General features: G+C 39.7%; 1 protein-coding gene across 2 annotated transcripts in view; it reads left to right on the top strand.

The window, feature by feature from the left end:
* The window catches only part of tep1 (telomerase-associated protein 1), a 34,493-nt gene extending 15,673 nt beyond the window's left edge, over window positions 1-18,820 (top strand). For both annotated transcript variants that reach the window (XM_030751334.1, XM_030751333.1), the window contains exons 25-56: window positions 43-184; window positions 563-742; window positions 850-942; window positions 1,435-1,570; window positions 1,954-2,113; window positions 2,509-2,642; window positions 2,740-2,828; window positions 3,110-3,224; window positions 3,400-3,426; window positions 3,507-3,720; window positions 5,614-5,734; window positions 6,090-6,214; window positions 6,337-6,436; window positions 7,029-7,184; window positions 8,179-8,391; window positions 8,643-8,699; window positions 8,902-9,037; window positions 11,100-11,351; window positions 11,459-11,610; window positions 11,993-12,100; window positions 12,811-12,915; window positions 13,090-13,219; window positions 13,349-13,434; window positions 13,526-13,652; window positions 14,332-14,462; window positions 14,574-14,698; window positions 14,932-15,078; window positions 15,494-15,593; window positions 16,197-16,317; window positions 17,009-17,091; window positions 17,573-17,677; window positions 18,120-18,820. In XM_030751334.1, coding sequence (XP_030607194.1) covers window positions 43-184; window positions 563-742; window positions 850-942; window positions 1,435-1,570; window positions 1,954-2,113; window positions 2,509-2,642; window positions 2,740-2,828; window positions 3,110-3,224; window positions 3,400-3,426; window positions 3,507-3,720; window positions 5,614-5,734; window positions 6,090-6,214; window positions 6,337-6,436; window positions 7,029-7,184; window positions 8,179-8,391; window positions 8,643-8,699; window positions 8,902-9,037; window positions 11,100-11,351; window positions 11,459-11,610; window positions 11,993-12,100; window positions 12,811-12,915; window positions 13,090-13,219; window positions 13,349-13,434; window positions 13,526-13,652; window positions 14,332-14,462; window positions 14,574-14,698; window positions 14,932-15,078; window positions 15,494-15,593; window positions 16,197-16,317; window positions 17,009-17,091; window positions 17,573-17,677; window positions 18,120-18,239 — 4,090 coding nt within the window. In that variant the 3' untranslated portion in view covers window positions 18,240-18,820. The remainder of the gene's footprint in view (window positions 1-42; window positions 185-562; window positions 743-849; window positions 943-1,434; window positions 1,571-1,953; window positions 2,114-2,508; window positions 2,643-2,739; window positions 2,829-3,109; window positions 3,225-3,399; window positions 3,427-3,506; window positions 3,721-5,613; window positions 5,735-6,089; window positions 6,215-6,336; window positions 6,437-7,028; window positions 7,185-8,178; window positions 8,392-8,642; window positions 8,700-8,901; window positions 9,038-11,099; window positions 11,352-11,458; window positions 11,611-11,992; window positions 12,101-12,810; window positions 12,916-13,089; window positions 13,220-13,348; window positions 13,435-13,525; window positions 13,653-14,331; window positions 14,463-14,573; window positions 14,699-14,931; window positions 15,079-15,493; window positions 15,594-16,196; window positions 16,318-17,008; window positions 17,092-17,572; window positions 17,678-18,119) is intronic.
* The last annotated feature ends 8,442 nt before the right edge of the window (window positions 18,821-27,262 follow it).

The raw sequence follows: 27,262 nt of genomic DNA, 5'->3' as shown, positions 1-27,262 counted from the left end.
TGTTTTATGACAGATTGTTTTTTTTTTTTTTTATTTTCTCAGAGATTTGCTGTCAGAGTTTCACTCCACACTGAGTAATATGAAGAGCACCAAACCTCTCGTGCTGCTAGTTGATGGGGTGGATATTGTCCAAGATGGCAGAGGTCAGATCAGCTCTGATTGGATCCCACAGCAGGTTTCACAGGTAACTTGGCCAGAAAATAAGGTGCTGCCTCTCACCTCAGAAAGGAGAATGGGAAAGATTTGCAACTTGGATATCTTTATTTCAAGGCACCTGCTGAAAGATTACTTTTTATAAGTTCACATACAGCTCTTGTTCCAAGAAATCCTTTTATTCTCTGCAGTGCAGCTGTGCACATCTTTTACATAGCGATTCACACATTTTAAAGTTGATGATCTGCAAAAGCTAAATTTTGTGTGGAGGCAAAAAAAAACAATTTTTACCTCCCTCTCTACATAAACCTTTTCTTTATTTGAGTGTTTAGAGCCATTCATCCATTCATTTATTTACTTACTTTCAATTTTAGCTGCAGTTAATCTCAGATTACCTTCATCTTGACAGGGTGTCTGCTTGGTGGTGAGCATCACGTCCAAAACAGCTCTGTCACAAACACTAGCCAAGAAAAAAGGGGCGGTTCTGTTTACACTGGGACAGCTTACCATGCTGGACCGAAAGGAGATAGTTCAGAAGGAACTGGACGCATTTGGGAAGAAACTTAGTGAGTCTGCTTTCAACAACCAGGTTCGTCTTATGGCATCTCTGAATTCAAAACTTTCTCTGGATGGTTAGATTTGTATTTTCTGTTCATTGTTAAACTTTGCCCTGTGTTTGTGTGTGTGTTTGTCCAGCTCCAGACACTAATATCAAAGAAGGGAGCAATCAGTCCTCTTTACCTGCACATGGCCTGTGACGACCTGAGGAACTTTGCCTCTTTTGACAAGGTCTGAATCCACCGCTTTAGCTACTTTCAATTTACATGAAAATTTCATATAACATGTAACTACAGTAAAGATAATCTAGAAATGCAGGAATAAGAGAATCAAATATTCATAAAATTTTACATGTAGAAACCTGGAGGAGGGTAAGAACGTAAATCGACAGATTTGCTTTCAGAGAGCGACGTCCAGGCATTGCCTGGCTGAGCTATCTAGTGTCTGAGAATGCAAATGTCAAAAGCAGTGTGTTCTTCAACAACTCCAGCTCACTATTCCATGTGATGTCTAAGTTCAGTAGAGTACCCAACTGCTTGGAGAATTCATTGTTCAAGTGGTTGTCCTGTATCCTGCCTCCTGTATGCAGAGGTGGCTTCCGAAGCACACACTCCAGTTGTGTGCTAGCTTTAAGAAAAAGCAACTTTGCACAATGCCCCAGACTGGATTCAGCCAACGTTGTCTGGAGATCATATGTAAAAGCAGCTTCTGTTTGTATTCCAGTTGAAAGATAGCCTGCAGGACTTGCCGCAGTCTCTGAGCCAGCTGGTGCAGTACAGCCTAGAGAGACTCTGCTCGCAGTACAGAGGCATGCTGGGACTCCGCTGGGCCCTGGCTGCACTCACCATTAGCACCACAGGTCTATCACAGTATCATATTTCTACTACACAATTATCATGTAAATAATACCCAATGAAATCACAATAATAATATCAATATGATTAAAATTTTTATATTATTATTATTATTATTGTTGTCATTGTTACTGTTATTGTTAATAATATTAATAATTTTATATTTCTTGAGATTTAATGAATCTCATGTTTAGTTTTTGTGTATTTTTGTCAGTTTTGGATTAAGAACCCCTGATGGCCTCTAGTACAGATACTTGTCTGTATGATGGCTCTGTCATTGCTTATATCCTCCTCCACCATCCTCCTGCCAGCCAGAAGTCTGATTTGAGGAGTGAGCTTAAATTGAAGTGACCTTCCCGCTTCAACATTTTCTCCTGTTTATCGACAGGCCTGAAGGAGAGAGATTTGTACTCTGTGCTGAACACATGCAATGATTTGTCCTCGTGCGACGGACAGGTCACATGGCAGGAAGTGCTGCAGCTGTCCAGAAAGCCCAAAGGACGCATTCCTATGGCAACCTTCACCCGCATAGTGCAGAGTTTACAGAGGTATAAACCTATGTGACTTAACAGTTTCCAGCAGAACATCACTGTTGGAATATTACATTGGTTGAACTTCATCTCTGATTATTCTGATTATTTTCCAGTTGTCTAATCTATTAAACTATTCACAGAAAAGAAGGCAATGGTCTGTTGGGTGTCTTGAATTTCCTATATTATGCAAAATATGGTATTCTTTTTGAATAAGGATTATGTCCTTCTTTGCACCTGTATAACTCAGATATTAATAAGAATAATGTATTCCCCTTTTTTCCTCATGAACTTGTTTTTATTGCATCTCGAGTGTTTATGTAAGCTTTTAATATAATTGTGTTTAGATTAACTTGCTAGGAGCCATTTTGAACAATTTTAAATAAACATTAAACTTGAATCTTTTCCTGCAGTCTGATTGGTCCGTCTCATTGCCATGACACTGACGATGTGCTGGCTCTAACCAATCCAGAGGTGAAGCGAGCCTTTGAGGACTTTCTGCTCCCAGCAGAAAGTGACAGAACCAGAGCTCACCTTGTGTTGGCAGGTAAAGTACACATAGTTAGCTTCTAGTATACTACGTGTAAACCACTGTATATTTAAATGATTGTGGGTTGTTTTTTGTTTCTTTTTTCCCTCCACAGCTCATCTGTGGACACTGGCTGACCCTCAGGGACGAGATACCTTCCTTCACTGTGAGGCCAACTCTGTCATGCACCTGCCTTCCAGCCTGGTTAGAAATCTTCAATCATTGATTCATGCTGTACAACATAAATATTAATAGAATACAGCAAACAAGCACTACAAACTTAATAACTGAGTCTAAATAACTTATTTTCTTCATCAGCTTTTTTTTTGCCACCACACACAGCATTGATATCTCCAGTAATTTGTCATAATTATTGCAGATAAAGCACATTAAATCTAATCTTGTGGGATTAGGGCTTTGGGCTGTCAAATCCTAGTTAGAAATGATATTTTAACTTCTCACTCCACTTGTTTGGCTTTGTTTAGATTCAAAGCGGGCAGCTGGATGCACTTTATTTCCTGCTTTCCAGCTATTATTTCCTTTATGCTAATGTACGCCACGGCTTCCTGCACCACCTCCTGGAGATGTACAGCTTGTATGGTGAGTATACTGTATGATAAGCAGAACTTTCTGAAGCCTTTTAGATGGTTTTCCCTTTAATCCGTCACATTTTTTCTGTGTACAACTATATATATTTAAAATTGTTGCAAGGGCAAGTTTACACTCCTCAAAAATTCCTTATGTTTATGTCCTCTAATTTTTGCCTTTACTGCAGATAAGAAGCAAGTGTCTGCACCCTCATGTAAGTACTTTAAAACTACTTTACCCCCTACTCCTTGCCAAATGTTTTTATTCTTCATTCCAGTTTCTCTGTCCCCTCAGTTGAATTCCAGGGTGATTTAGAGGATTGCCATCGTTTCTTGCAGCGCCATGCCTCCACACTCTCCTCCTGGCCAGCTCTTTTCATTCAGCAGGCCCTCAGTGAGCCTTTGGAGACCTCTGCCCACATTTGGGCCAAAGGGATGGTGGGAAAAGGAGGAGTCCGGGTAATTGAGTGCCTGAACAAAGACGGCAATAAGATTGGTCAAGGAATGAGGTAAGGGTTTTTCTTCACAGGAATTTTATAGCTAGTAGAAGTCACTGGTAGAATTCCTGAAGTCTCTTACTTTAGTAAAAGTGATCATGCAGCATTTAAAAACTATATTATGAGTAAAAGTGAACTTAAGTACCAAAGTTTTACCACCAATATGAACTTAAAAGTCTCATTTTGGTGTACTACTGAAGTTTTACCTGGCTGACAAACTGATAAAGTTTGCATACTTTAAAGCCGTGGTCCCCAACCTTTTTTGAGCCGCGGACCGGTTTAGTGTTAGAAAATATTTCCACGGACCGGCTTTTAAGGTGTGGCGAATAAATACGTCAAAATAAATGATACGACCATAACCAAGTGTGATATTTTCTACGTATAATAATAAAAAACGGGAATCCACTTTGTATTCGTATGCAACTCTATCAGCAGCGTTCTCGTAACATCCCGCCTCAACATGAATAACAGGCTCTCTGCCCACAGCGCTCCCTGGTCAGCTGCCTTCAAAATAAGATACACCGCAAAAACAAATACAGTAGAAATCACCTCAGTCGGATTCAAATGGCCCAGTTTGGGGTCTATTATCGAATTTCGCTGCAATGGCTTCTGCTTCATCTATGAATTTGCTTCTGCAAATTTTATAATCTGAAATTTTACTCGTAAGTGCAAGTTTGTAGCTTACACTTGCCACGATTGTCCCCGGTGAAATGAACTGATATAAACACTAAAACAATTTCCAGGCGTTGTTAGTGTGTGTGTGTAGTTGTGCATGAACGAGCCGATGCATGGAAGTGGGCGGACAGGAGCTGAGGAGGGTTTTAGCGCTAAACTCATCCAGTTTATGCGATCACATTTAACTGGAAATTTATTACAATGGGACCAGATTTTTCATCCGAGGTAGGTGAATATCCGACGGATTTATGTGATGATTTTATTGGAATTAATGTTAGGAAAAATCAGGACCTGCAGATGCCATCCAACTAGAGCGAAAACCCGATTTGTGCGACTTCGACTTAGGTGATTTTTACTGTATAAAGCGCATGAAAAATACAACTCACCATAACACTGAATCAGTGTAAGCCCCCTGAGCTTGTTTCTCTGATACTCATTTTTGCTGGCTTCTGGTTTGACTGGGTTCGGCCGATTTCACATGGAGCGTGGCTGCAGAGCCGCGGTGTCAAGCGCTGGAGAGTCAGTTTGATGGCTGGGTCTACCTCACTGCTATCCCCGGTGTTGATAAATAAAAATGGTAAATGGACTAGTTCTTACATAGCGCTTTTCTACTCTTGTTGAGCACTCAAAAATTTAAAGAAGCGTTATGTAGGTCAACCAACCGATTTCGTTAGACAGGCCTGAAGCTTCTGGGTTTAATTTTAGCGGTGACGTATCATGTGAGCAGAAACGTCTTGACACGTCAAGAGGAAGTCATGGAGGGAAGTAACGGAGCGAATCCGCCCATTTTTCAAAATAAAATATAGTTTAGGCGCAGATAACAAGTAAAACGGAAATAATTTAAGTTATTTATTCTTTATGTGCGGCCCGGTACCAAATGTCCCACGGCCCGGTACCGGTCCACGGCCCGGGGGTTGGGGACCTCTGCTTTAAAGGGACTGTGTGCAGGGTTTTATAAGTTATTGTAGACTTAAATTTAATATAATCATATCACCTCAGTTGTCAGATGACTATGGCTAAAGAAATTCTGTATAAAATACAGAAGAAGATAAAAGTACACAAGTAAATTACATAAAAAAAATTTACTTCACCATAGTATTAGAGTAAATGTAGTATGGGATCAGCGGTATCAGCAGTGGGATACAGAAGTGCATTACATATAGTATGTATGTATGTATGTATGTATATGCAGAGCAATTTAGTCTATATTCTTTTAATCCTTGAATTTAGTGAGCTGCTGTCGACCTTCCCCTCTGAACCGACCTCTCTGGTTATGAGCCCGGATAACCAGATGATGGTGGTTGGTACCAAACAGGGAACTCTGCATTTCATCCACATGCAGACCGGACAGGTACAGATGCCTTTTATAACACATTTATCACTGATTTTTCCTTATGTTATGGATTAACTGGGCAGTTTGTGTTCATTCTTTGATTTTGTGAGTTTAATAGCAGACCTGTTCAAATGTTTGTATGTAGTTCGTTTTCAACTGATATTTAGTATCATTAAAGTGCACCGCACATGTTTACTGCTGATTTTGTAGCTGGGTCATTTTTTTGGTTTCTCTAATCTTCTACCCTGTTTACACAAACCAGAATTAATGCCGAATTCATTATGTATTCATTCATAAATAATGTGCTTTCACACTCACTAAGAATAAGAAGCCTCATAAATTCTAATATCCACTTTCTCCCGGCTGTGAGCAGGAGGTGAAGTCTCTGATGAGCAGCTGTGACGGCATCTCGAGCTGTGTCTTTCTGAAGGATGGACATCTTGCTACCACGTCCTTTGATGGGCAAATTGAAGTGTGGGACACTGGAAATGGATGCAGGTGAGAGAAGTGTTAAAAGGAAAATTTAGAAAAGAATCCCCTGATGATGCTAGATTTAAATTGTCTAAATATAGCACTGAATGTTGATGTTTAAACTCATCTTACTCCTGTTTCTTCTCTAGGACTGCTCTTATTGATGGCCACACTAATACGATCACAGCAAGCGATGTCACTGCAGACAAGAAGTACCTCGCCACTGTTTCCCTTGACTTCATGCTGAAAGTAAGAACTCTTCATTTTTGTGCTTTTCTGCCTTGTCTTCTTTCTTAATTCTGTAACATTTGAAAGGAATACCAGCAAATGTGGATCCAGATCAAATAGTATTATGTAATTTAAATAATAATCTAGATCTACACAACTTGAGTGTCCATCAAAAGAAACACTCCTCAGCTTGCATCATAGTCAACACAGTCAGCCTTTATTATATGTCTCATAAACAGTAAATAAAATCTTTCAAACATACTGTATAGACTAGGACTGTGCAGTTAATCAAATCAAATAAAAAAACAGTTACCTCAAGGCGCTTTATATTGTTAGGTAAAAGCGATACAATAATTATAGAGAAAACCCAGCAATCAAAATAACCCCCTATGAGCAGGCACTTGGTGACAGTGGGAAGGAAAAACTCCCTTTTAACAGGAAAAAACCTTCAGCAGAACCAGGCTCAGGGAGGGGCAGCCATCTGCTGTGACTGGAGATGAGAAGAGAGCCAGAGATTAATGATAACTACTGATTAAATGCAGAGTGGTGTCTAAACACAGTGAAAAGAGGTCATTCCTCGATTGTATTACCCAAACCTGTTTCTGCTCTTCAGGTGTGGTCTTCTAATAAAGGTAATGAAGTGGCCTCCATGCTCGTTAGATGCCCTATGAACTGTGTGACCTTTGACCCTGAGGGTCACCTGCTGGCTGCTGGCTGCTGGAATGGAAATGTGATCATGTGGAACTGGCTCCAGAATAAAAAATTAACAGTGAGTGATCCCAACAGTAGGTTAAATAAATGGGTACAGGAAGCTCAGGTCAGCTTAATTACAATATTGTTTTTGTACTGGAAGCTTTCTGGTTTCTTTTTGTATTATAAGTAAGACTGCTGCTGCATGCAGTTAAAGGTCCCTGTGAAGAACACAAGAGGGAATACATTCACAACAAGGCAATCTTGAATCTAATGGATATTTTCTAACAATGATCAAACTTCTTTATTAGCTTTTTTTAAAATTGAAACCAGCAGATGATTGTTTCTTGAATATATGTCCATTTAAAGTACACCATTTACAAATAAAAGTAATTATTTTTGAGCACTTTTTTTTTCAGTTCAAAGGAATCTGCTGAGTGTCTTGTCAGCTAATTTTTCTACCGATATATTTTTTGAATCAACATTGTGAGGTCTACAGATTTAAAATTGAAGACTGTCTGTGGAACTAAAAAGAAGTGACTTTACCTGGCCTCTGCAGCAGCTGCATTAGCAAACACTACCAAACAAACCGAAGTATGTACGGTATGTAGTCACCAAACTGGACAAGAAAGAAGAAACTGTTTTCTGGTTGCTGCATTCATTTTCATTCTTTTTATTTGCCTGTTCATTGTGTGTCTGTGTATCAAGCAGTGTGATGCTAAATCATTGAGTCCTCTTATTTGTTACGCTCTAGTGGCTGTGGACAGATGATCACATTATACTTACAGTATATTTAATATGGGATAATTTTCCAGTATTTTTCTCTATTCTGCTTTTGAAGCCAAAGTGTAAAACTTTGAATTTATTTCACTGAACTTATAGAATTGAGTGTTTTTCTTGAGCCTGCGCTTTTTATTTCATTATCATTTTGAATGTCTTTTAAAAATATATGAATCTTTGGGAGGGGAAAAAAATGAAGCAACAATAAATTGGAAGACAAAAGGTAGCAGCTGAAAGAAGAGTAATTATTTTAGATAATGCCCTCATCATTTTTCTCCCCTCTGTTTTCTCAGTCCCTGTGCGGTCACACGCGATCAGTGCACAGTCTCTCTTTCTCTCCCCACTCCTCCATGCTCTGCTCTGGCTCTGTGTCCGGGGAGGTGAGGGTGTGGTCAGTGCCCACCTCCACCTGCGTGGGATGTTTCCAGGCTCACTGTGGAGCCACCGAGGCCCTCACCTTCTTGGAGGAAGGATCCATGCTTCTGAGCGCCGGCTCCGATCACACGGTGAGGCATCAAATCAGCACATAGTAAAGCTTCTGCTTTTCCCTTCATATGTTGCTTATTTTAATTGACATTTGATTTTTGTGATTTATGTGAAGTGACTGCTTTATCACTACTGTTATGGTGCAGTTATCAGGTAAAACTCAGTGCAGGAAGCAGCACCAGTTTCTTTCCATGGGAAGGGAAAAAAAAAAAATGTCACTGGTTATGAAACTAATCACCACCCATTTCTCTGTGATTTCTTTTAAAAACAGCTCCAGCTCTGGTCTGGGGGACTTGGACGTTCTGTCACTGTATTAAAAAGTGAAGAGGTAAGATATATATTCTCACCACCGAAACCTGGTCATTCATATATTAATGTAGTCAGCGGACCTAATTTTTGGACACATGAACCCAGACCTCCAATCCAATGGAAGGCTCTTACCTATTTGCTGGGCAGGGCACATATGCACACTATTATAGACAGAATAAAGGACAAGCATAATAGACATCTTTCTATCTTCATGTTTTAAGTGGGAGCAGGAACCTCCTCAGAAGAAACTAAAGGGTGTAACATCAGAGCCTCCTGCTCTGTGTGTGGCTGTGAACGGAGACCATGCTGCTGTGGGATACCACGGTGACGGCATCAAACTCTTCAGTCTCGGCTCAGGTGTGTGTATGAGCTATGAATGTTTCAATAATGTTTTTGTGTCATCTGTTGGAGAACTTTGCTTTATAAATATACCTTACCGCTTTGGGTTAGAGGTGTACACATTGTAGCTTTAATTTGACTGATGCTATATGCAAAAGCATTACGGGGCCTTTTTCCACTTTATTTTGCATTCTTTTATTATATTATTCATAGGCTCTCATGGAAATCTGTAAGAGCTGTGGCATTCATAGTTGAAGGTATAGCCATTAATTATCAAATTTATTTAAACATAATCAAAATTCAGTTCACTTGGCAACTTCGTTAGATTAGAGGATAGTTGTGCTTTTACAGCACTGAACTGCGCCTGCTAACCATATCACTCTGCAGAATTAACCTTCCATTCTCCCCTGGTGAGAGGCTCATGCTTGTGACAGGATTTAAACATAAATAACATCTCGCCTCAGCTGAGCTGTAGTGTTAGGCACTTCTTATGGTGGACGTAGACAGTAGATTAAAAATAATTCATACATGAAACTCCTCAAATATGCCTAGTTTTGGAGCTGAAAACATTAAACAGTCCAGAAAAATATGTGAAATTGATTTTGAAATCCAAAGCACTGTCACGGTGGGGGCTGTGTGCTGGAAGGGGAAGGACCCAAATGCGAACATACGCAGACTTAAACTAAAACTGTTTTATTTGCAAGAACTCGAATAATACAAAACACAAAAACTTGAAATCTCCACCAGGGCAAAAAAACAAACCGGAAGCCTGGGAGAAAGCAAAAAACAAAACACACAGCTAAGAGGGGAACACTGGGGAAAACAATGACGACAACGCAACCACGAAGAGAGGAAAACTAAGGGCTTAAATACACACAAGGGGATTAGGGCAAGTGAAAACAACAGGGGATGACAGGTTCATTTGGTTCACCTAATGTCAAAGGGGAAGCAAAACTAAACACAAAGCACAGGGAACACGAGACTGTCAAAATAAAACAGGAACTGACTAAACATAACAGACGCAGACCTAACACTGAAAACGTGACAAAGGGAACATTACACAAAAAACAAGGGAAACTAAACAGCATACTCAAACAACAATATAACTGTAACCTAAGGCTCAGCAGCGACTTCACTTCCTGAGGTTCCTCAGGAAGAACAACTTGGACTCAAACCTGCTGCTGACCTTCTACCGCTCATCCATTGAGAGCCTGCTGACGTACTGTATCACAGTATGGTACGGCAGCTGCACTGAGGCAGACAGGGTCAGGCTTCAGAGAGTAGTCAAGACAGCACAAAGAATCGTTGGCTGCCCTCTCCCCTCCCTGATGGACATCTACACCTCCCGCTGCATCAGCAGAGCCAGGAACATCATCAAGGACAGCTCACACCCTGGCTTTGACCTGTTTGACCTGCTGCGCTCTGGCAGGCGCTACAGGTGCATCAAAGCCAGAACAAACAGACTCAAGAACAGTTTCTTCGCCAGAGCAATCACCACCCTGAACTCTCACACTCACCCACTCTTAACTGTGCAACACCCACGTCTCTATGCAATATTAGATTATTCATACTGAACAATATCTAACATTCCTATATTGTGTAATATCCAGTATTCATTCACTAGTGCAATATTCATCATCATTATTATATGTATACACTTATTTACTTTTCTTACAATGTACAGATGCACCAATGCATGTATATATTTTTATACATTCTATTTTTTGTATATTTTATACATTGTTTTTTTCTGTATATTTCTTGATTATACTAGATTATAATATTTTTATTTTTATTTTAGAGAGTTTGATTTTCTGTTGCATGGCACTGAACAGGAGTGGCCCTCCAATCTTATTGTACATCCTGTATAATGACAATAAAGGCATTCTATTCTATTCTATAAGAAACAAAACCTGAAAATTACAACAAAACAAAGCTACACAAAAGAAACTCAAAATGCTGGGCCACCGGCCCAGGACCATGACAAGCACCTCCTCTAAGTTTTTCTTTCCTTACACTCTCACGTCAGTGTGTGGCTTTGTCAACAAACCAAGCCTATCAAAATTAATTTTGTCTGCAGGTGAGAAGATTTGGGCCTCTAGGGACCTGGACGTGTCTGTATCGTGCATGCTGTGGGTGACTTTGGAAGTGGAGCAGATCGAGGCTGAGCTGCTGGTGTCTGGAGGAAGTGACAAATGTCTGCGGGTGTGGAAGAGAAAACAAGATGAGGAGGGAGTGATGGAAGGCCTGGAAATGACGAGTGTGTTTGGGGTGCAATCGGGCACCATCTTGGCACTAGCCCAAAACTCCACGTACCTGGCTACAGCTTCAGGTAGGCGTGATTGGTGGTTGTGATTTATGTTTGCACAAAATATTCCTCAGCTGCAATCACGTAGTATTACAACTAAAAACTTTTTCTAATGTTGCTCTTTGAATTAGATGACTTCACCATTGGGCTGTGGTTACTGACTGATCTGGCCCATGACGCTCCGATCCAGCCAAATTCTATAGTGAGGGGCCACAGTGGAGGAGTCACATGTCTGGCTTTCAGTCCAGATGGCGCACAGCTACTGTCTGGTGGAAAAGATCAAGTAATTGTGCTCATTTAATTGATGAATCTGCAGATTGTTTTCCTCAGTCTATTGTTTGAATCTTGGCTGTTATTTTTTACTTTTCAAAAAACTTTGTGTATCCTGGATTCAAATTGGGCATACAAGCATTCATCGTGTAGTTAAAACTTTTAACCTTTGTGACAGACTTCAAAGTGCCAACCTAAAGTAACTAAAGCTGACACATAAATGTAGTGGAGTTAAAAGTGCAGTGCCTCCATCTAAGATGAAAATAAATAAAGTGCATAAAGCTAAACTAAAGAACAGTAGTTGAGTAAACACACTTGGTTATATTCCATCTCTGCATCAGACAGCTGGATTGATTGTCTGTTTATCTGTTATCATAAACATGTATTTGTTTCAGGCTCTGATGGTGTGGGATGTGAGTTCATCTCCTGCTGTTCTTTCTAAAGCTTTGCCTCATGCTCACAGAGACTGGATCACAGGCTGCGTTTGGACTCCAGACTGTGTGGTGGGTCTTTTTTATATATTGTTTGATAACCAGTGGTTCTTAAAGTGGGGTCTGTGACCCGCAGCCAGGGGGTCAGAATAATCTGCTATAGATAAATAAAAAGTGCAGATCTATAGATGTACTGGCACTGGCCCAACTTATCTTTGGGCCAGTGGAAGTAAGAGTGCAAATGGTGTTAAGCATATGTCTAATCCATGTTAGGAATATGAGGAGGTGCTTTGAAATTTTTCTCCCCTGTTAAGTGTCCCTGGTACCTACAAGGTCTGAGACCTGACCCCATGTCACACTACTACCTCACATTACAACAGGATCAAATTAAATAGGGCTACTAAAAGATATGCAAGACAGACAGCATCAGGTAGTATCAAGAGAGTTCATATGAAAATTCTTTAGTTGTAAGCACTGTATTTATGATAGTTAAGCTGTGGAACAGGTCCACAGAATTTTAAGAAAATTTGGTTTATTTAGATGATAAAAGATTATATAAAAGAAGGTTGTGTTGTTTTCTTTTTCTTTTTTTTTCTTTTTTTGGAGCCAGAAGTGGTGATATTTGGATGTGAAGGTGGAGTGTTAAGTCATCAGCTAAGGCTAGCAGGCTTGGTGGAAGAGTTGCATCTGTACTGCATGGGAGCAATGCACAGACAAGCATATCTGCTAATTGGTGCAAAGTACCATACCAGTGCCTTGAGAAATTTGCCTTTCTCTTCCAGATAAGCTCTTCAAATGATGGTAGACTGTGTTTGTGGGACCTTAAGGCTGGTCAGTGTCTGAGAGAAATCTCCTGGACAAGCCCGCTTACCTCTGTGTGCTGTCTGGTGAGTGACCTATGCAGCAAGTCTTGGAAAATACAACATTTTTGCACATTTTTGACTAAAGAAGCTCCATAAATTGTGTACAGTGTAGAGAACTGTAGCACCACATTGTCCCCTTCTTTGGTTTCATAAATTATTTTCCATGTTGACTTGCTCTGTGGTGTTTTCTGTGTGCAGGGGCAGCATGTGATAGCCAGCTGTGCAGAGGGGGCACTGCATGTCTGGAAGTGGGAAACAAACACTGAAATCTGCCATATTTCTTCCCACATGAAGCGCATACACCACTGCTCTCTCCTCCCACATACAGGTACCGCTTCAGGAAAGGATGCTGGGAAACAGTCTCCTCCTCTTTCCACCATATAGTACACTGTATTGAGTTACTATTGCGCATTTTAATATTAATGTTTCATCTTTTTAAATCCACTTTGTTTTTAAGATGGTGAGAAGGAAGCCAAGTCAGAAGAGATGTCAGTTTTCACAGCGTCTGATGATGGCACAGTGAGGCTCTGGAAACCCTTACAGGTCTGTCAGTCAAGACAAAAATCCTCAGAATTTTAAAAAATGTTCTCCAGCTTTATTTTCTCACTCACTGGGTGTGAATGTTTATGTCCAGGTGGAGCACATTAGCACCTTCCAGGGTCACAGCGGTGCGATTCAAGGAGTCGTTTGCAAGCAGAGAGTCCCACAGTTCCTCACTGTTTCTGAGGACGGCTCCCTGCGATGCTGGACGTGGACAACAGGTAAAAATGTCAGATCTGCATTGATTCTTACTCCTAAAGAGTATGTTGCTTATCAGGTCGCTCTGTTTCAGTTCTGCAGTGTTGTTTTTTTTGTTTTGTTTTTTCCACTGTGAAAGATTTTGTCCTGTTTAGATAAAATGTACAGCTCTTATATAAATATCAATGATAGTACAAGTGGTTAAAAAAAATACATAGCATGATCATATGTTGCATAACTAAGACTAAAATGACAATTATAGTAATTAACTCTAAATTAGTATTAAATATATTAATTGTAGGAACTTGTATTTCTTACAGGAAATACTTTTACATTAAGTGAACACTTTAAATCCTCTCATTGCATTGTTTTATTGTATTTTAACAATATCTCAAAAGTATCTGCAAATATCTCTCTCCTGTTTCTTATTTCAGTCCAAGCTGTTTGGCTTCAGCTTATGTTAAAGTTTTGTAGAAATAAATTGAGACAGTCAGGCAGTAGAAGCAGCTCGCATTTGACAGTGGATTTTTAACTCTCAGTAGATACAAGTGCTTATGAAAGACAACACCTCTAAACTCGTGGAGGAAGTTACATAGACAGATGCTGAATGTTCTCATAAAGTGTGTCTAATGTTCTTTAAAGGTACCAATTAAAATTGCTCACGAATATTGGGCAAGATCACGTTTTGTCTTTTCTTCACAGAGATTCCTCCAAACCTGAAAGGCTCTGTCACGGCTTTGCACTTCTGTCAGAAAGACGACGTGCTCCTCGCCGGGTATGAATCCGGTCTGCTCGAGTTGTGGCAAAACAGCACAGTGGTTGGCCACATGCAGGTGAAGGAATGCACAAACAGAAGTTGTTTGTTTTTTCTGTGTTTATTTTTGAACTCTTCTTTTGTGTGTTTGTCCCGACCGTGACGCGCATCTTTGTGTTGTGTGCGTCAGGCTTCAGAAGGCCCCATCGCAGCGGTCTGCTCCATGCCTGATAGTCGGATCGCTGTGGCTTTTATAAACAATATTGTTATTGATGTGTGGAAGCTGGTGTGGAATAAACAACACAATGCAGCAAGGTAAACTTGAGACGACTGTTTGCTCATTTTGCCTGGTTTGATGCTTAGTAAAGATCGTATGAACATCTCAGCTCTGTGGTAAACTCACATGTTAAAACTGTTCTGTGTTGAATAAGATAGTTAAGTTTAACTGAAATATAAGCTGATCCTTCAGAGCATCAACAGAGTAGGGAGACATTAAATGGTGTGTAATGAGTTTCTTCTTCTGTAATCTTTGTCTCGGTCACTTCCAGCCTGGTGAAGGTAACCAACTACAAAGTCAAACAACCAGTGACGCGCCTCTTCTACTGCACTACCCTGATTGGGGTGACCAAAACTGGAGAAATGTTTGACGTGGCAAAGATGCACACAGATGACATCTGGCTACCTACAGTCAATAAGTACCATGCTTTTCATCCTTTTTCTAATCAGCCTTTCCTCCATCTTGAACTATATAGAACAATATAGAAGCTTTGGCAATGCTTTATAAAGGCACCCACCATTTTAACAGTCTATATATGTGACATAAAAAAGAGCAGATAAAGTATAATATGCTCCTTTTTCATGAAGACTGACCTGCTTATTGAGGAAGTGACTAAGCAGGTCTCCTGCAGCACATAACGGGTCCTATGGAGTTTTTGTTTTGTTCTTGAAGTATCTTCAATTAAAGAAACTTGAAATAAATCATAGTTCTGATGTGCTGAAGTTATAGAATAGAACATTAAACAGTAGGAGACCTTGAATCAAAATGCTTATTGTTGATATTTAAATTACATTTTTTTTAATAACTCTAAATGTGGCTTGTCTCTTTATCAGTTGGCTCCAAGGCCCTTATGTTCTCGGGGTCATCCACAATGATGTGAAAAGCGTGTGGCTGGTGGGCGAATCAAACGGAGAAGTTCACATGGGTTTCTTTGTGAGTTTACTAACCAGCATTAAGTAAGATTAAAAATGTAAGATTTAAGCATGTTCATATATTAAATCTGAACACAGAATTACTCCTATAGTTCCTTTATTATAGTGAGTGATCCCTACAGCAAAACAAAAGTTTCCATTTTATTTTCAGTTCCTTTTGTCTATTCGAGCATGTTCCTCATCTAAAATGCAAACTAACGCTCCTTTCAAGAAGGAAACAGTCCCCTTCCTTCCTCCAGCACCCTGGAAAACCGTCTTCTCTTGTGAACAGATTTAGTACACATTTATGGGTCCTGTCACTACCATGTCTCATTTTGAGTGATGGGGCATAAAGGTGGCAGCTCTTCATTTGCAGAGTTTACATCTAGGCTACTGCTTAAAAGAAACAGTGGAGTCCAGAGTGATAAAACACTTTTGAAAACACCCAAAGAGATTAAAAACAAAGATTTGTCTGTCAGTAGTGAAAGCAGATTCAGCAGACCTGCCCACTTCTTATTGAAAAGTAACTGACTGCTGGCAGGTGTCGCTTCCCATGTGAAAAGTCCAAATTTAGTTTTTAGTGGATATGAGATTTCGTTGACACTGGTGTCCTCTGCCTTTTCAGTTCATCATGGGTTCTGAAGAATACCTCTCATCAGGTTTCTGCTCAAAGAACATAATTTGCAGCGAGCAGGTGGAGGAGAACAAGAAGAGAAGCCTGATAACATCTGTGATAGTGGACAAAGGTACCAGACCTGCAAGTAAAAGATGTTTAGTTCACTTAATTTGTGGATTGTGCTTATTTGATTAAATTACAGCATATGACTAATACATCACACTACCACTTATGACTGCCTGAGTTTTGCACCTGTGCTTTAAAAATGATGTTCAGCATGATGCAGGGGATATTTAAACAGTTAAAAGGACTCCAGCACTTTGTCTCACTTACTGCTGGCTAAGTTACAATGTTTCAGTCCATCCGGCATTCATTGGGTATCTACGTGACATCTCATTTCCATATCCTACATACACATATAGGAAATGTCCCAATCATCCCAACATCCAATCAGGGGACTACTGCGGTTAATCTGCACATGTGCACCAGGAGGCAGAGTTCATTTTTCAATTTAGCATCCCTATGTTTAGATTAACGTTTAAGGCAAAAAGCTTATAGACAGAGTGATAGTTCCATAAATAAGGCTGTATTTTACTGTATTGCCATTTTTATAGTTAAACAATATACTGCCATCCACACAAAGTCTGAATTAAAGTGGGATCTGGGTTCCTCAGTCCAGCTGCTGTAACGTCCAACATCATGGCACAACAGAAGATGAACCACTGCATGTCACAGATTACTGGAATCACTACAATAACATAAAGCAGAGTGAATGTGTGTGTCAGTATTACGTCACACCTTCAGTATTGTGTCTGTTTCAGAGTTTGTTGTGTGTGGAGATGCAGAGGGCAACATGTGGTTCAATCGTCCTCCGGAGGTGTCCTCGTGGAGCAACAGAAAGCCTGTAAGAGCTGCGAGAGTCAACTGTAAAACCAGACAAGAAAACATTGTTTTATTTGCAGTTTGTTTTTAACTTAAGGCAAACTTTGTCGTACAGACAGAAAATAAGAAAATGCTTTTACAGTAGTGAGTGTTGATATTAAGTGTATGTTCAGCATAGGTCCAATTAATCACTTCGAGTCCATAGTTAATAGGTCCACAGTAAGGTCTGAGCATCATCAACAAAGAAAACTGCAAACAGCTGAAAAGTCTCATATTTCAGAAGCTACAATGGCATATCTGGCATTTTTTTCTGTGAAAGATTTTTATTTTCTTTATAGATCAAACAAATACAGTACTTTTAATTTAAATCTCAAATAACTACAGAAGAAAAACAGCAGACATGTTTTTAGTAAAGCTCCATCACCAGGCCCTGACAGGAAAAAGACATCAAAAAACAATTTTCCTCAGCTTTAGTAATGATGATGACGATGATTCATCACCAGGCTCACAGTGACAGGATCAGTGTGCTGAGACTCACCGACAGCACCATCATCTCAGCCTCTTATGACCGGACGGTGAAGCTGTGGGACAGAAACACTAAGAAACAGGTACATTACAAACTCTCAGAAAGAGTCCGGTCATTAATGAATTACTTTCCTCTTTACAATATTCCTGCTAACTACTGCATATTGAAAATGTGATTCATCTTTTTCTTCTTTGCCTTTTTTACACTCTGCAGAGATGCATGTCAGACAGTTAGCAAGCTGTAGAATAAGATGATACAACATTTAAGATTGTTTTATTTGTTAAAGTTGCAAAGAAGAGAAAGTTCTCAGGCCCTCTAGGCTGGCAAATAGCCTACTGTAAAATTATCTGCCCATACAAGGCATCACTCACTTACTTTATCCATGTTAGTATGCACGGATCATCATGTAGAAACAAAATGCTGCTCACACCTGTTTTGGAGTTTCATTTCTAAATTATTTTGATTTATCTTTAAGGAAGCATTATCGTCTTCACTTTATTTCTGCCTCCTTTTTCTTCCTGCAGGTGGGCATGTTTGTGTGTGGAGGTCCTGTTCTGATTCTGGAGGTGAATCCACAAAGACCCACCGAGCTGGTCTGCAGTGACGGAAGGGGAAATCTCTACTTCCTCTCTTGGAGAGAGTAATTCTGTCTATATTACATACTAAATTGAAGGAGTCCAGGGTATTTTGTTGTAAATAACAGCACTAACCAAAGATGGTCTATGTTGACATGACCCTTTGATTTAGATGAAGGAGAAAACAAATATAACAAAGGGCAAAAAAAATAAGGTGTCAGATGTTATAAGTTTAAGTTTGTGAAAGATTAGTGATCTTTTTACTTTAGGGTTAAGGTTTTAAATTCAAGCAGAATATGAAAATATAAAAGGAAAAATAAATATAAAACTTTTGAAGAGGAGAAATTGGTGCGGATTTTATATGTATATTTACAGGGTTTGCTCTGACAATCCAGTGAATGTAATAGAGGTAACAGATGATTGTTTGGGAGTTTGTGTCATTATTTGCATGTCGACTTACCCATAAACAGGGATTTTATTTTAAATCACCATTTAATGGAAATTCTGGGAGAGATCTTGATTATCTGTGTGAAGCTGTATGCACAGGTCATCCTGCATTATCTTTGCAACTCTAACTGTACTGAACTGCTTCAATGTTGGCAGTCGGCTATAATAAAGTGCAATAAAAATATGCTGAATAAATAATACATCTGCACCCAGAGCTTTGTATTGAATTTCAAAGATTTATATATACATTAATTAAAAATGCATACCTGCATGAAAATGAAAAGTTTTTGAATATTAATGATACATTTTAAAACATCTCTTTGCTCATAGGCTGCATAAGCACATTGTTACTTATGCTTTTATAACTGAGCCCAAAAGTCCATCTCTGTCATTTAGCAGAGACATGGTCTGTTTTCTGGTCAAAGAAAACAATAACTTGAATGTAGTCAGATTAGAAGACACTGTAAAACACAAGTAATTGTTTTGCTCATGAATGTTTGGATTTAAAAAAAAAAAAAAAAGACAGTCTGTTCTGAAATGGGCAAGTGCATTTATTTTTGACACTTTGGGGACTTTGTATCATTGGAATGGGGGAAAAACGGCTTGTATAAGCCTGCTGTATCCCTCTACAGCAGGGGTGCACAAACTACAACCCGCAGGGGAAACATGGCCTGAGCTAGGATTTTATATACCCCGTATGTCTTGTCCATACATGTTGTTTTTGGCTGGCCAACCCAAGCAATGAATACAAGTCAGCATGTAATTCCTCTTTTTAACTCATGCAGGCAGTGTTGTATAACAGCTGTCTGCTAACTGCTTCAAAACATCAAAAAGAAGATTTGATTAACCAATCACAGCATAAGCTGTGATTAAGTAAACATCATAAATTGGAGGGTGAAATAGCCTTAGTTGTTTAATGAAACATAGGCACCGTAATGATCATACCTGTGTAGAGAATTTGAGATTTACACATCATTTTGCTCATAGTCTATAGTCTCCACATCATAATCATGAGAGGGAGGCATCCGGTTAGGTACCAGATTTAGTTCCAGCTGTTCCCCCATTAGGGGCTTTTGCTCAGGTAAGGAAGCCATTTGGTGTGAGACAGATTTATCAGTGGTTCTAACAATCAGGCTTCTAATGCAGGGGATGACACAGAATCCACACAGTGATACGAGAGCTAAAGCTCCAATGGCTCCTGTCACAAGTGACAATAACAAATCTTTCCCAAAGGTATTTACAATTTTCCTGTGTCTGTGATGTTTGGAAAGTCGTGGAAATTTATTGTATGTAAAAATGACCGGACAAATCACACAAATATCTGTCACAATCAAAAAACACACTGAGTCTCTCACCCCATACCATCCTAACTCTTTCAGCAGGCGTCTTGCGTTCCATTGCTCATCCCTCGTGGGTGACAGAGTCTCACTCTGCACATCACTTTGTTGGAGCTTGGCACGCTTCTGTTGGAGGAGGGCGCTTTTTCACCCCTCACTCTTACCTTTGGTTCCAGTGCAGCTGCAGGTTGAAAGGGCAGAGCACGTTGTACACCCTTGTTGTCTTCCTCAGCATCAACGTGGAAAATCCTTCTAACCCACTGGGTTATTCCTGTGGTTCTGGGATCCTCTTGCAATGACTGGCATGAACCCAAGTTGCACGACCTCCGACCTTAACTGCTGTCTGTGTTGTCATTCTGATGTCATGTCTGATGTCCATTCCAAGGTAGTCACTCACCTGTTTTAAAGCTGTGCTGACAAAAGCTGCTCCATTATCGCTGCTAAGCTTACCTGGAATTCCCCACCTTGGGATGATTTCTCGCAGTAAGGCTTTGGCCACTGCGGCTGCATCTTGTTTGCCAGAAGGAAAACTTCTTCCCATTTCGAGAACATGTCCACGATCACCAAGCAATACTTTTTACCTTCACATGGTGTGAGTTCTATGAAGTCCATTTGTAGATGTTCAAAAGGCCTATCTGGGGGTGGATGTGCTGCCAGTGACGTCTGAATGCCTCTGCCAACATTAGTAGTTGAACAGATCATACAACACTTACAAAATTTTTGGGAGTATATTTGGAATCCCTTTGTGAACCAGTGTTGCTGCATTTGTTGTACCATCCCTCTTTTTGACACATGGTCCCTCCCATGTGTCAACTTAACATAATGTGGGGAAAAATGTGAATTCACAAAGTACAGATATTTGTGTAAAAATTTAGGGAATAAAAGTAAAAAGTTGTCAGAAAAATAAATACTCAAGTAAAGTTCAGATACCTGAAAAATCTACTTAAGTTCCCACCTCTGAAAGTGACTTTTATATATTTTTTATTTATCAGGATAAAACTCATTTTTTCAGAGTGATCTGGCCAAGGGGGCAGCAGATATTGCAAATAATAATATCACAATTCTATAAAGAAAGTTGATGTGGCCGAAAAGGAAAGGACCAGTTTGATTGTAATGTAGATACAGTAACATTCATAAAGATACTTGCAGAACAGGTTTTTAAAAAAAAATTTATTTATAAGGCCTTCATAAATCTAGTTGACTGCAGTCCACTTACCAATATAAGCAGACATAAAACATCAAAAATCCATAAAAATATAGGAAATAAGTTTTTTTGTCAAGCGATCACTTTTTAGCGCAACACCGGCAGCTGGAAAAGAGGTTTTCTGAGATGCCAACATTTGCAAAGAAAATGTTCAGCTTGTTTGGCTCCACATAATTGTGTGAGCAGAGTTTCTCTGTTCTGAACTTAAACTATAACCGCTTGACATCAAGACTAAGTGGCTCCCATCTACGTGACATTTTATGCACGCCTACAACTGCTCTGGAGCCAGACATGCCCTGTGTACTTCATGTTAGTGCCAGTAGCTCACCTGTTGCTCTGTTATCAGAATTACATAGCAGTATTTTACGGTTTCTGTATGTTATAAATTTCAGTTGGCAATTCAGAGTTTTTATGCTCTACATTTGGTTACTTCATGTTTGTTTGCTACGTGGAAATGAAAATATTAGATAACAGTATTTATATGCATCTTTTATTCTTAAAATAATGTCATCAGGAACTGTTGGTCCTCTGGCACTTTCACATTGTCAAATCTGGCCCTCCTTGAAAAAAGCTTGGACACTCCCTGTTTTTGTACCCTAATGCTATATGGGCTTTCCACTCCCAGGTGAGTCAGAAAGACACACTCTCACCCGGACCACAGGCCACAGGTAAAACAAAATAATTTCTCCAATTTGAAGCGTAAAGCTCAGATCTGTGTGTAGTATCTCCGCCTCATTTCTTTTTCCTGCCATTTTTTTCAACTAAGGAAGGAGGATCCTGGCCTGCGCAGCTCACTGAAAACAGACGACAGTATCGACAAGAAGGGCACACGAAGTCCTACTGAGAAGCGGGCTCCTATCTGCCAACCTAGTTCACTGTAATGGAGACAGCAGCTGGTTTTAATGGTGCGTTAACGTTGGGCAGCAGGACGGCAGCCGTTAAAAAAATGTCGGCTAAAATGATGAATACCTTTTTAAAAAAAAAAAAGTTAGTAATAGTAGAACTGAAACCTGCTATTTGTCTGATAGAAGCGGTATGATAACCTTGATTTGGAGGTAGAATGTGATGGACGAGGGCTCTCTGTGAGTATAACTATTGTTTAGTGGTTGTTTTTTTTACACTCCGTTGTCGTGTAAACGGAAGGCTGAAACGCATCAAACCGACGCCGTTTTCATTTTGAAACGGCACCTTGTAAACGGGGCCTAAATGTCAGAAATATAAATCCATGGGTCTGTGGGGACCCCATTTCCTTTCTCCCTCCACTGGCAACAAAAATCCGCTGTGGCCAAAAATGAAAAAAAAAAAGTAAATCATCGTCGGGCCCTCATACCATCCTCATGGAGTCAGTGTCTAACCATTTGTGCAGACACATGCACATTTGTGGCCTGCTGGAGGTCATTTTGCAGGGCTCTGGCAGTGCTCCTCCTGTTCCTCCTTGCACAAAGGCAGAGGTAGCGGTCCTGCTGCTGGGTTGTTGCCCTCCTATGGCCTCCTCCACGTCTCCTGGTAGCGCCTCCAGCTTCTGGACACTACGCTGACAGACACAGCAAACCTTCTTGCCACAGCTCGCATTGATGTGCCATCCTGGATGAGCTGCACTACCTGAGCCATTTGTGTGGGTTGTAGAGTCCTTCTCATGCTACCACGAGTGTGAAAGCACCACCAACACTCAAAAGTGACCAAAACATCAGCCAGAGAGCATAGGTACTGAGCCAGGGTTATTATAGTTAACGAAAATGAACAAAATAACGAAAACTGAAATTGAAAAACATTGTCATTAACTGAAATAAATAAAAACTAAAATTAAAAGGAAAAAAACAATAAAACTGTATTGTGAGTTTAAAAAACTAAAATTATAGATAAAATGACCTTCCTTTTCTTGTTTGTCATTTTATTTAAAAGCCTTGTGGATTGATCATTTTCCATTCTCCGAGTTTAAGCTGGGAGCGCCGTCGGGCAGCTGTGTGCGTGCCTGCGTGCGCGTGCTCACCGCGCTGGAGCTCACTTAGCTTCCGCAAAGTAATGGCAGCGGTCTGCCGAGAAAGCGACAGAGTCCCATATGGAGTTTCTTTGAGTCCGATAATACAGATAGAAGAGCGTCTTGTTGTGAATGATGAAAAATGTATGGAACACGTCTCAGTGAGGAAAAAACACCAACATCAAAGTCCACCTGAGAAGGGCACACAAGGCAGCTACGGAAACCGCTGCCGACTTAATCTGGCGTTCACCTCTGGAGAAATGTGACTACTCGTCGCTGCCACGCAGCCGCAACGTTGTGATGAACCTGTTCCGTGCTTGTGCGTTTCCGGCCACTTTATCAGTGAGAGAATAACAATCAGGAACATCAATACAAGGACTTGAGGAAATGAAGAAAGTGAAAAAAACAGGGACAAACATGTTTGCAGCCAAAAAACTGAGCACAAAGAGCGAGGACCAAAAGAAGTCCCAGCCGGCACCGCATATAAAACACCAGCACACGACCGTAAGGTAATGAACACACACACAATCCAGCTACGCAAGCAGAAGTGCGACATGAGGTCGGCCACATATCAAGCATCTAACCAAGCTAGCTCCAAAACAGAAGCTGTTGTTAATCTGCTGCACTGACGCTGAACTTTATTGGGAGTTTATTGTAGAATTTATTGAGTTTGGGAGTTCATGTTTTTCTTTGTTTCTCCCTGTTGATGTTCATGTGTGTCCTTAATATTACACATAATTAGCATGCAATGCTGCTGTCTTTTGAACAGTTGGTTGTTGAATATTTCTTTAAACGGTATCTTTGGTTGAGTTTTTATTACACAAGAGTCACTCTTGTACCTTGAATCTTGCACCTGACAAAGTATGAAAAATTAAAACTAATACTGAAACTAAACTAAAACTAAGCAATAAACCAAAAATAAAAACAAACGAAACCGCTCTGAAAACTAATTAAAACTAACTGAATTAAAGAAAAAAAAAAAATAGTAAAAACTAACTAAAACTAAACGATAATGTAAAATCCAAAACTATTATAACCTCCATGTCTCCTGGTAGCGCCTCCAGCCTCTGGACACTACGCTGACAGACACAGCAAACCTTCTTGCCACAGCTCGCATTGCTGTGCCATCCTGGATGAGCTGCACTACCTTGAGCCACTTGTGTGGGTTGTAGAGTCCGTCTCATGCTACCACAAGTGTGAAAGCACCACCAACATTCAAAAGTGACCAAAACATCAGCCAGAAAGCATAGGTACTGAGAAGTGGTCTGTGGTCCCCACCTGCAGAACCACACCTTTATTGAGTGTGTCTTGCTAATTGCCAATAATTTCCACCTGTTGTCTATTCCATTTGCACAACAGCATGTGAAATTGATTGTCAATCAGTGTTGCTTCCTAAGTGGACAGTTTGATTTCACAGAAGTTTGATTTACTTGGAGTTATATTGTGTTGTTTAGGTGTTCCCTTTATTTTTTTTGAGCAGTGTATATATAATTTATAAAAGGAGTCAAAGAAAATGTCTAAACGGAAGTGGCCTTTCTGGACTCAAAATCCACCCCATCCCTGTAAAACGCCCAAGTTTTGACAGTGATGCCAGTGCCCATTCTCTGTCCTCCTGAGTGACAGGTCTTTTGATTCCAGCTGGAAAGAAAGAAAAAAAACCACACTTTAAATAATCAAATAAGTAATTATTTCAAGGGAGGATGCTATATCAAAATTAACAGCATTTTATTAGGACTATTCACTTAATGCACATTTTTTAAATTTTTTATGTGCACTGAATACATTTGTCTTCATAAAACACAAGGCTGACCTTAAAGCTGAGAATAATTAAAGCTTTAAACGAATGGCTCACCTTGTGTTGTTGATGGTGTCATCTCAGACACCCTCTTGGCAACAATCTCATCTGCTTTGGATGCGTTCGTCCTCTTCCACACACATTCCACGTCGGTGTGAGATACATTCTTCTCCACCCAAATCAATAATGCTGCCATATGATGTCACTTGTCTGGGCCAATCGGGCACTCACAGGAGCTGTACTTCACTGACTGACCCTCAACATGCACCTATATTGAAAGCAAGTTCATCCTTACCCTAAACATTCTAACTGGTACTGGCAGTGCTGCTCTGTGTCCCATGTGATAAAAGCAGCGATCTAGTCAGGGTGGGGCTGCTAAATGCAGTGACAACAGCGCTCTGAAAGTGAAGCGGTGAAATCCTCAGCTCGGCACAGCACCTAGCGATCAACCGCTAGCTAGAACACTGATTACATAACAGTTTAACACATATTTCTTCCAGATACATTTGGTATTTTGCCACGCTTAACGCAACTCGACAAAAGGTGCGCTAGTTAACGGTTTCAACATAAAGACAGGCAAACATTACATAGGCCTAGTTTATGCACTCTTCCTGATGCTAACATTAGCTAGCATGTTATGCTAACCGGGACCGCGGCACACAAGATAATATCGACTATCCTCATAAATTGTTTAAGACCTTCTTCTTTGAAAAAAGGATGGACACTTTAGTAGCTGTTAAACACTGTAAATTTGTGAAGATTACCTACCATTCACTCTGTGTTACCTCCTTTCTTTTCTACTGTTGATGTCCTCTAACTAACTGAAGCAAAGTTCGGAGGTGAGAGGGATCAGGTCTGCCGCTTTTGTCAGGGCTAACCAATAGGGACACGTCTTACATCTTTCCTCTTTAGGCCCCGCCCAGGATGTTCATGTTCCCAGCACTCAAAGCTCTTTGAGTTCAACCAAAAACAAGGGGCATCAAAACCAAAAGTTTGAGAAAAAAGAAAGATTTCTGACATGCACAAATAAAATTTTGTATTTTGCAAATAACTTTTTCTCTTTATGAGAAAAAATGAGTCATTTGAATAAAAAAATCATTTTATAGACAAAACTTTTTTTTTTCCAAAATAAAATATTCCTTTACAAAAAAAAAATTCAATTCCGACAGTTTTAATTATTTTTTTGATTGAGATTAGGTTTTGTTTGATTGAATAATATTGAGACAAATTTATCTCCATAAAAAAACAGCATCGATCTGGACAATGAATGCCGTATGACCTAAAATGTGACGTTCAATGACCAGAAAAAACGCCGTTTTTTCCGCCACTCAGAATGATGCATTCAAACGCCGTAAAATATGGCGTTTTGGCGGGATCTTAGCCGGGTTTTACAGCGTTTTTTTTTTTTTTTTTTTTTTTTAATAAATCTTTATTAAACGCGTCGAAAAATGGCGTATTAATGGCTTGCCATATTTACGGACACACAGAAGTTTTGCTACAATAATAGCCCCATAGCCATAGCCATACATACCTAGACGCTGCATTGAGCACTGACTCGTACGTCAACGCTGCCGCCATATTGGATGTGGCAAAAGCGGCCAACATAACATGACAGAGATGCTGCACTCTGGTGCTGTGTGGAGTTTTAGAACCATGTTGCAGTCGAAACGAGATCACATTGGAGTACCTTTCACAGGTCAGACTGAAGAATTGTTTTTGTTCGTATCTGGCCATTCTAACATTTCGAAAACAGAATTTGTAGACGTTGCAGTGATACTATGTAGTCCTGCAGTGCAACCCCAAACAATGAAGTCAGTCTACATTGGCCCAAACTAACTACTCTGATACAAATAAAGACTGATTAAGGTCAAATCCAGACCTTCTGTTTCCCTGTACATGAGTGTTTTTTTTTTTTTTTTTTTTGCATTTTTGCTTCTTGCCCCCTTGTTTTTTGTGTAGTAATAATAATAATAATGATGCATTTAATTTATGAAATACTACAAAAGTTGGATATAGCGCTTTTTTGTTGTTTTACCTTCTTAACCATAAAATTTTATTGTATGCAATAAAAGATGGATCTATAATTTTAGTATACAGTTTTTCTCTTAAAAGAAAATTAATTTGATCAGTGTCTTTTGCAGTTTATTATTTTAGTTTATAAACTTTGTTAATTTTTTTGGCTTAAAGATCGTCAATAATACGTAAATTAATCAAAATTAGTGAATATAATTGGGTTTTTTTTTATTCATAAACCTACAGATGTTTTATGTACATGTCCGGATCTCGTTATTGTACACATTTATCATCACAGTAACAGCGTTACAAACATCG

The sequence above is a fragment of the Archocentrus centrarchus genome, chromosome 17 (genome assembly GCF_007364275.1).
Source record: "Archocentrus centrarchus isolate MPI-CPG fArcCen1 chromosome 17, fArcCen1, whole genome shotgun sequence".
In the NCBI taxonomy this organism is placed as follows: domain Eukaryota; kingdom Metazoa; phylum Chordata; class Actinopteri; order Cichliformes; family Cichlidae; genus Archocentrus; species Archocentrus centrarchus.
This window is presented reverse-complemented; position numbering and strand designations above follow the sequence as displayed.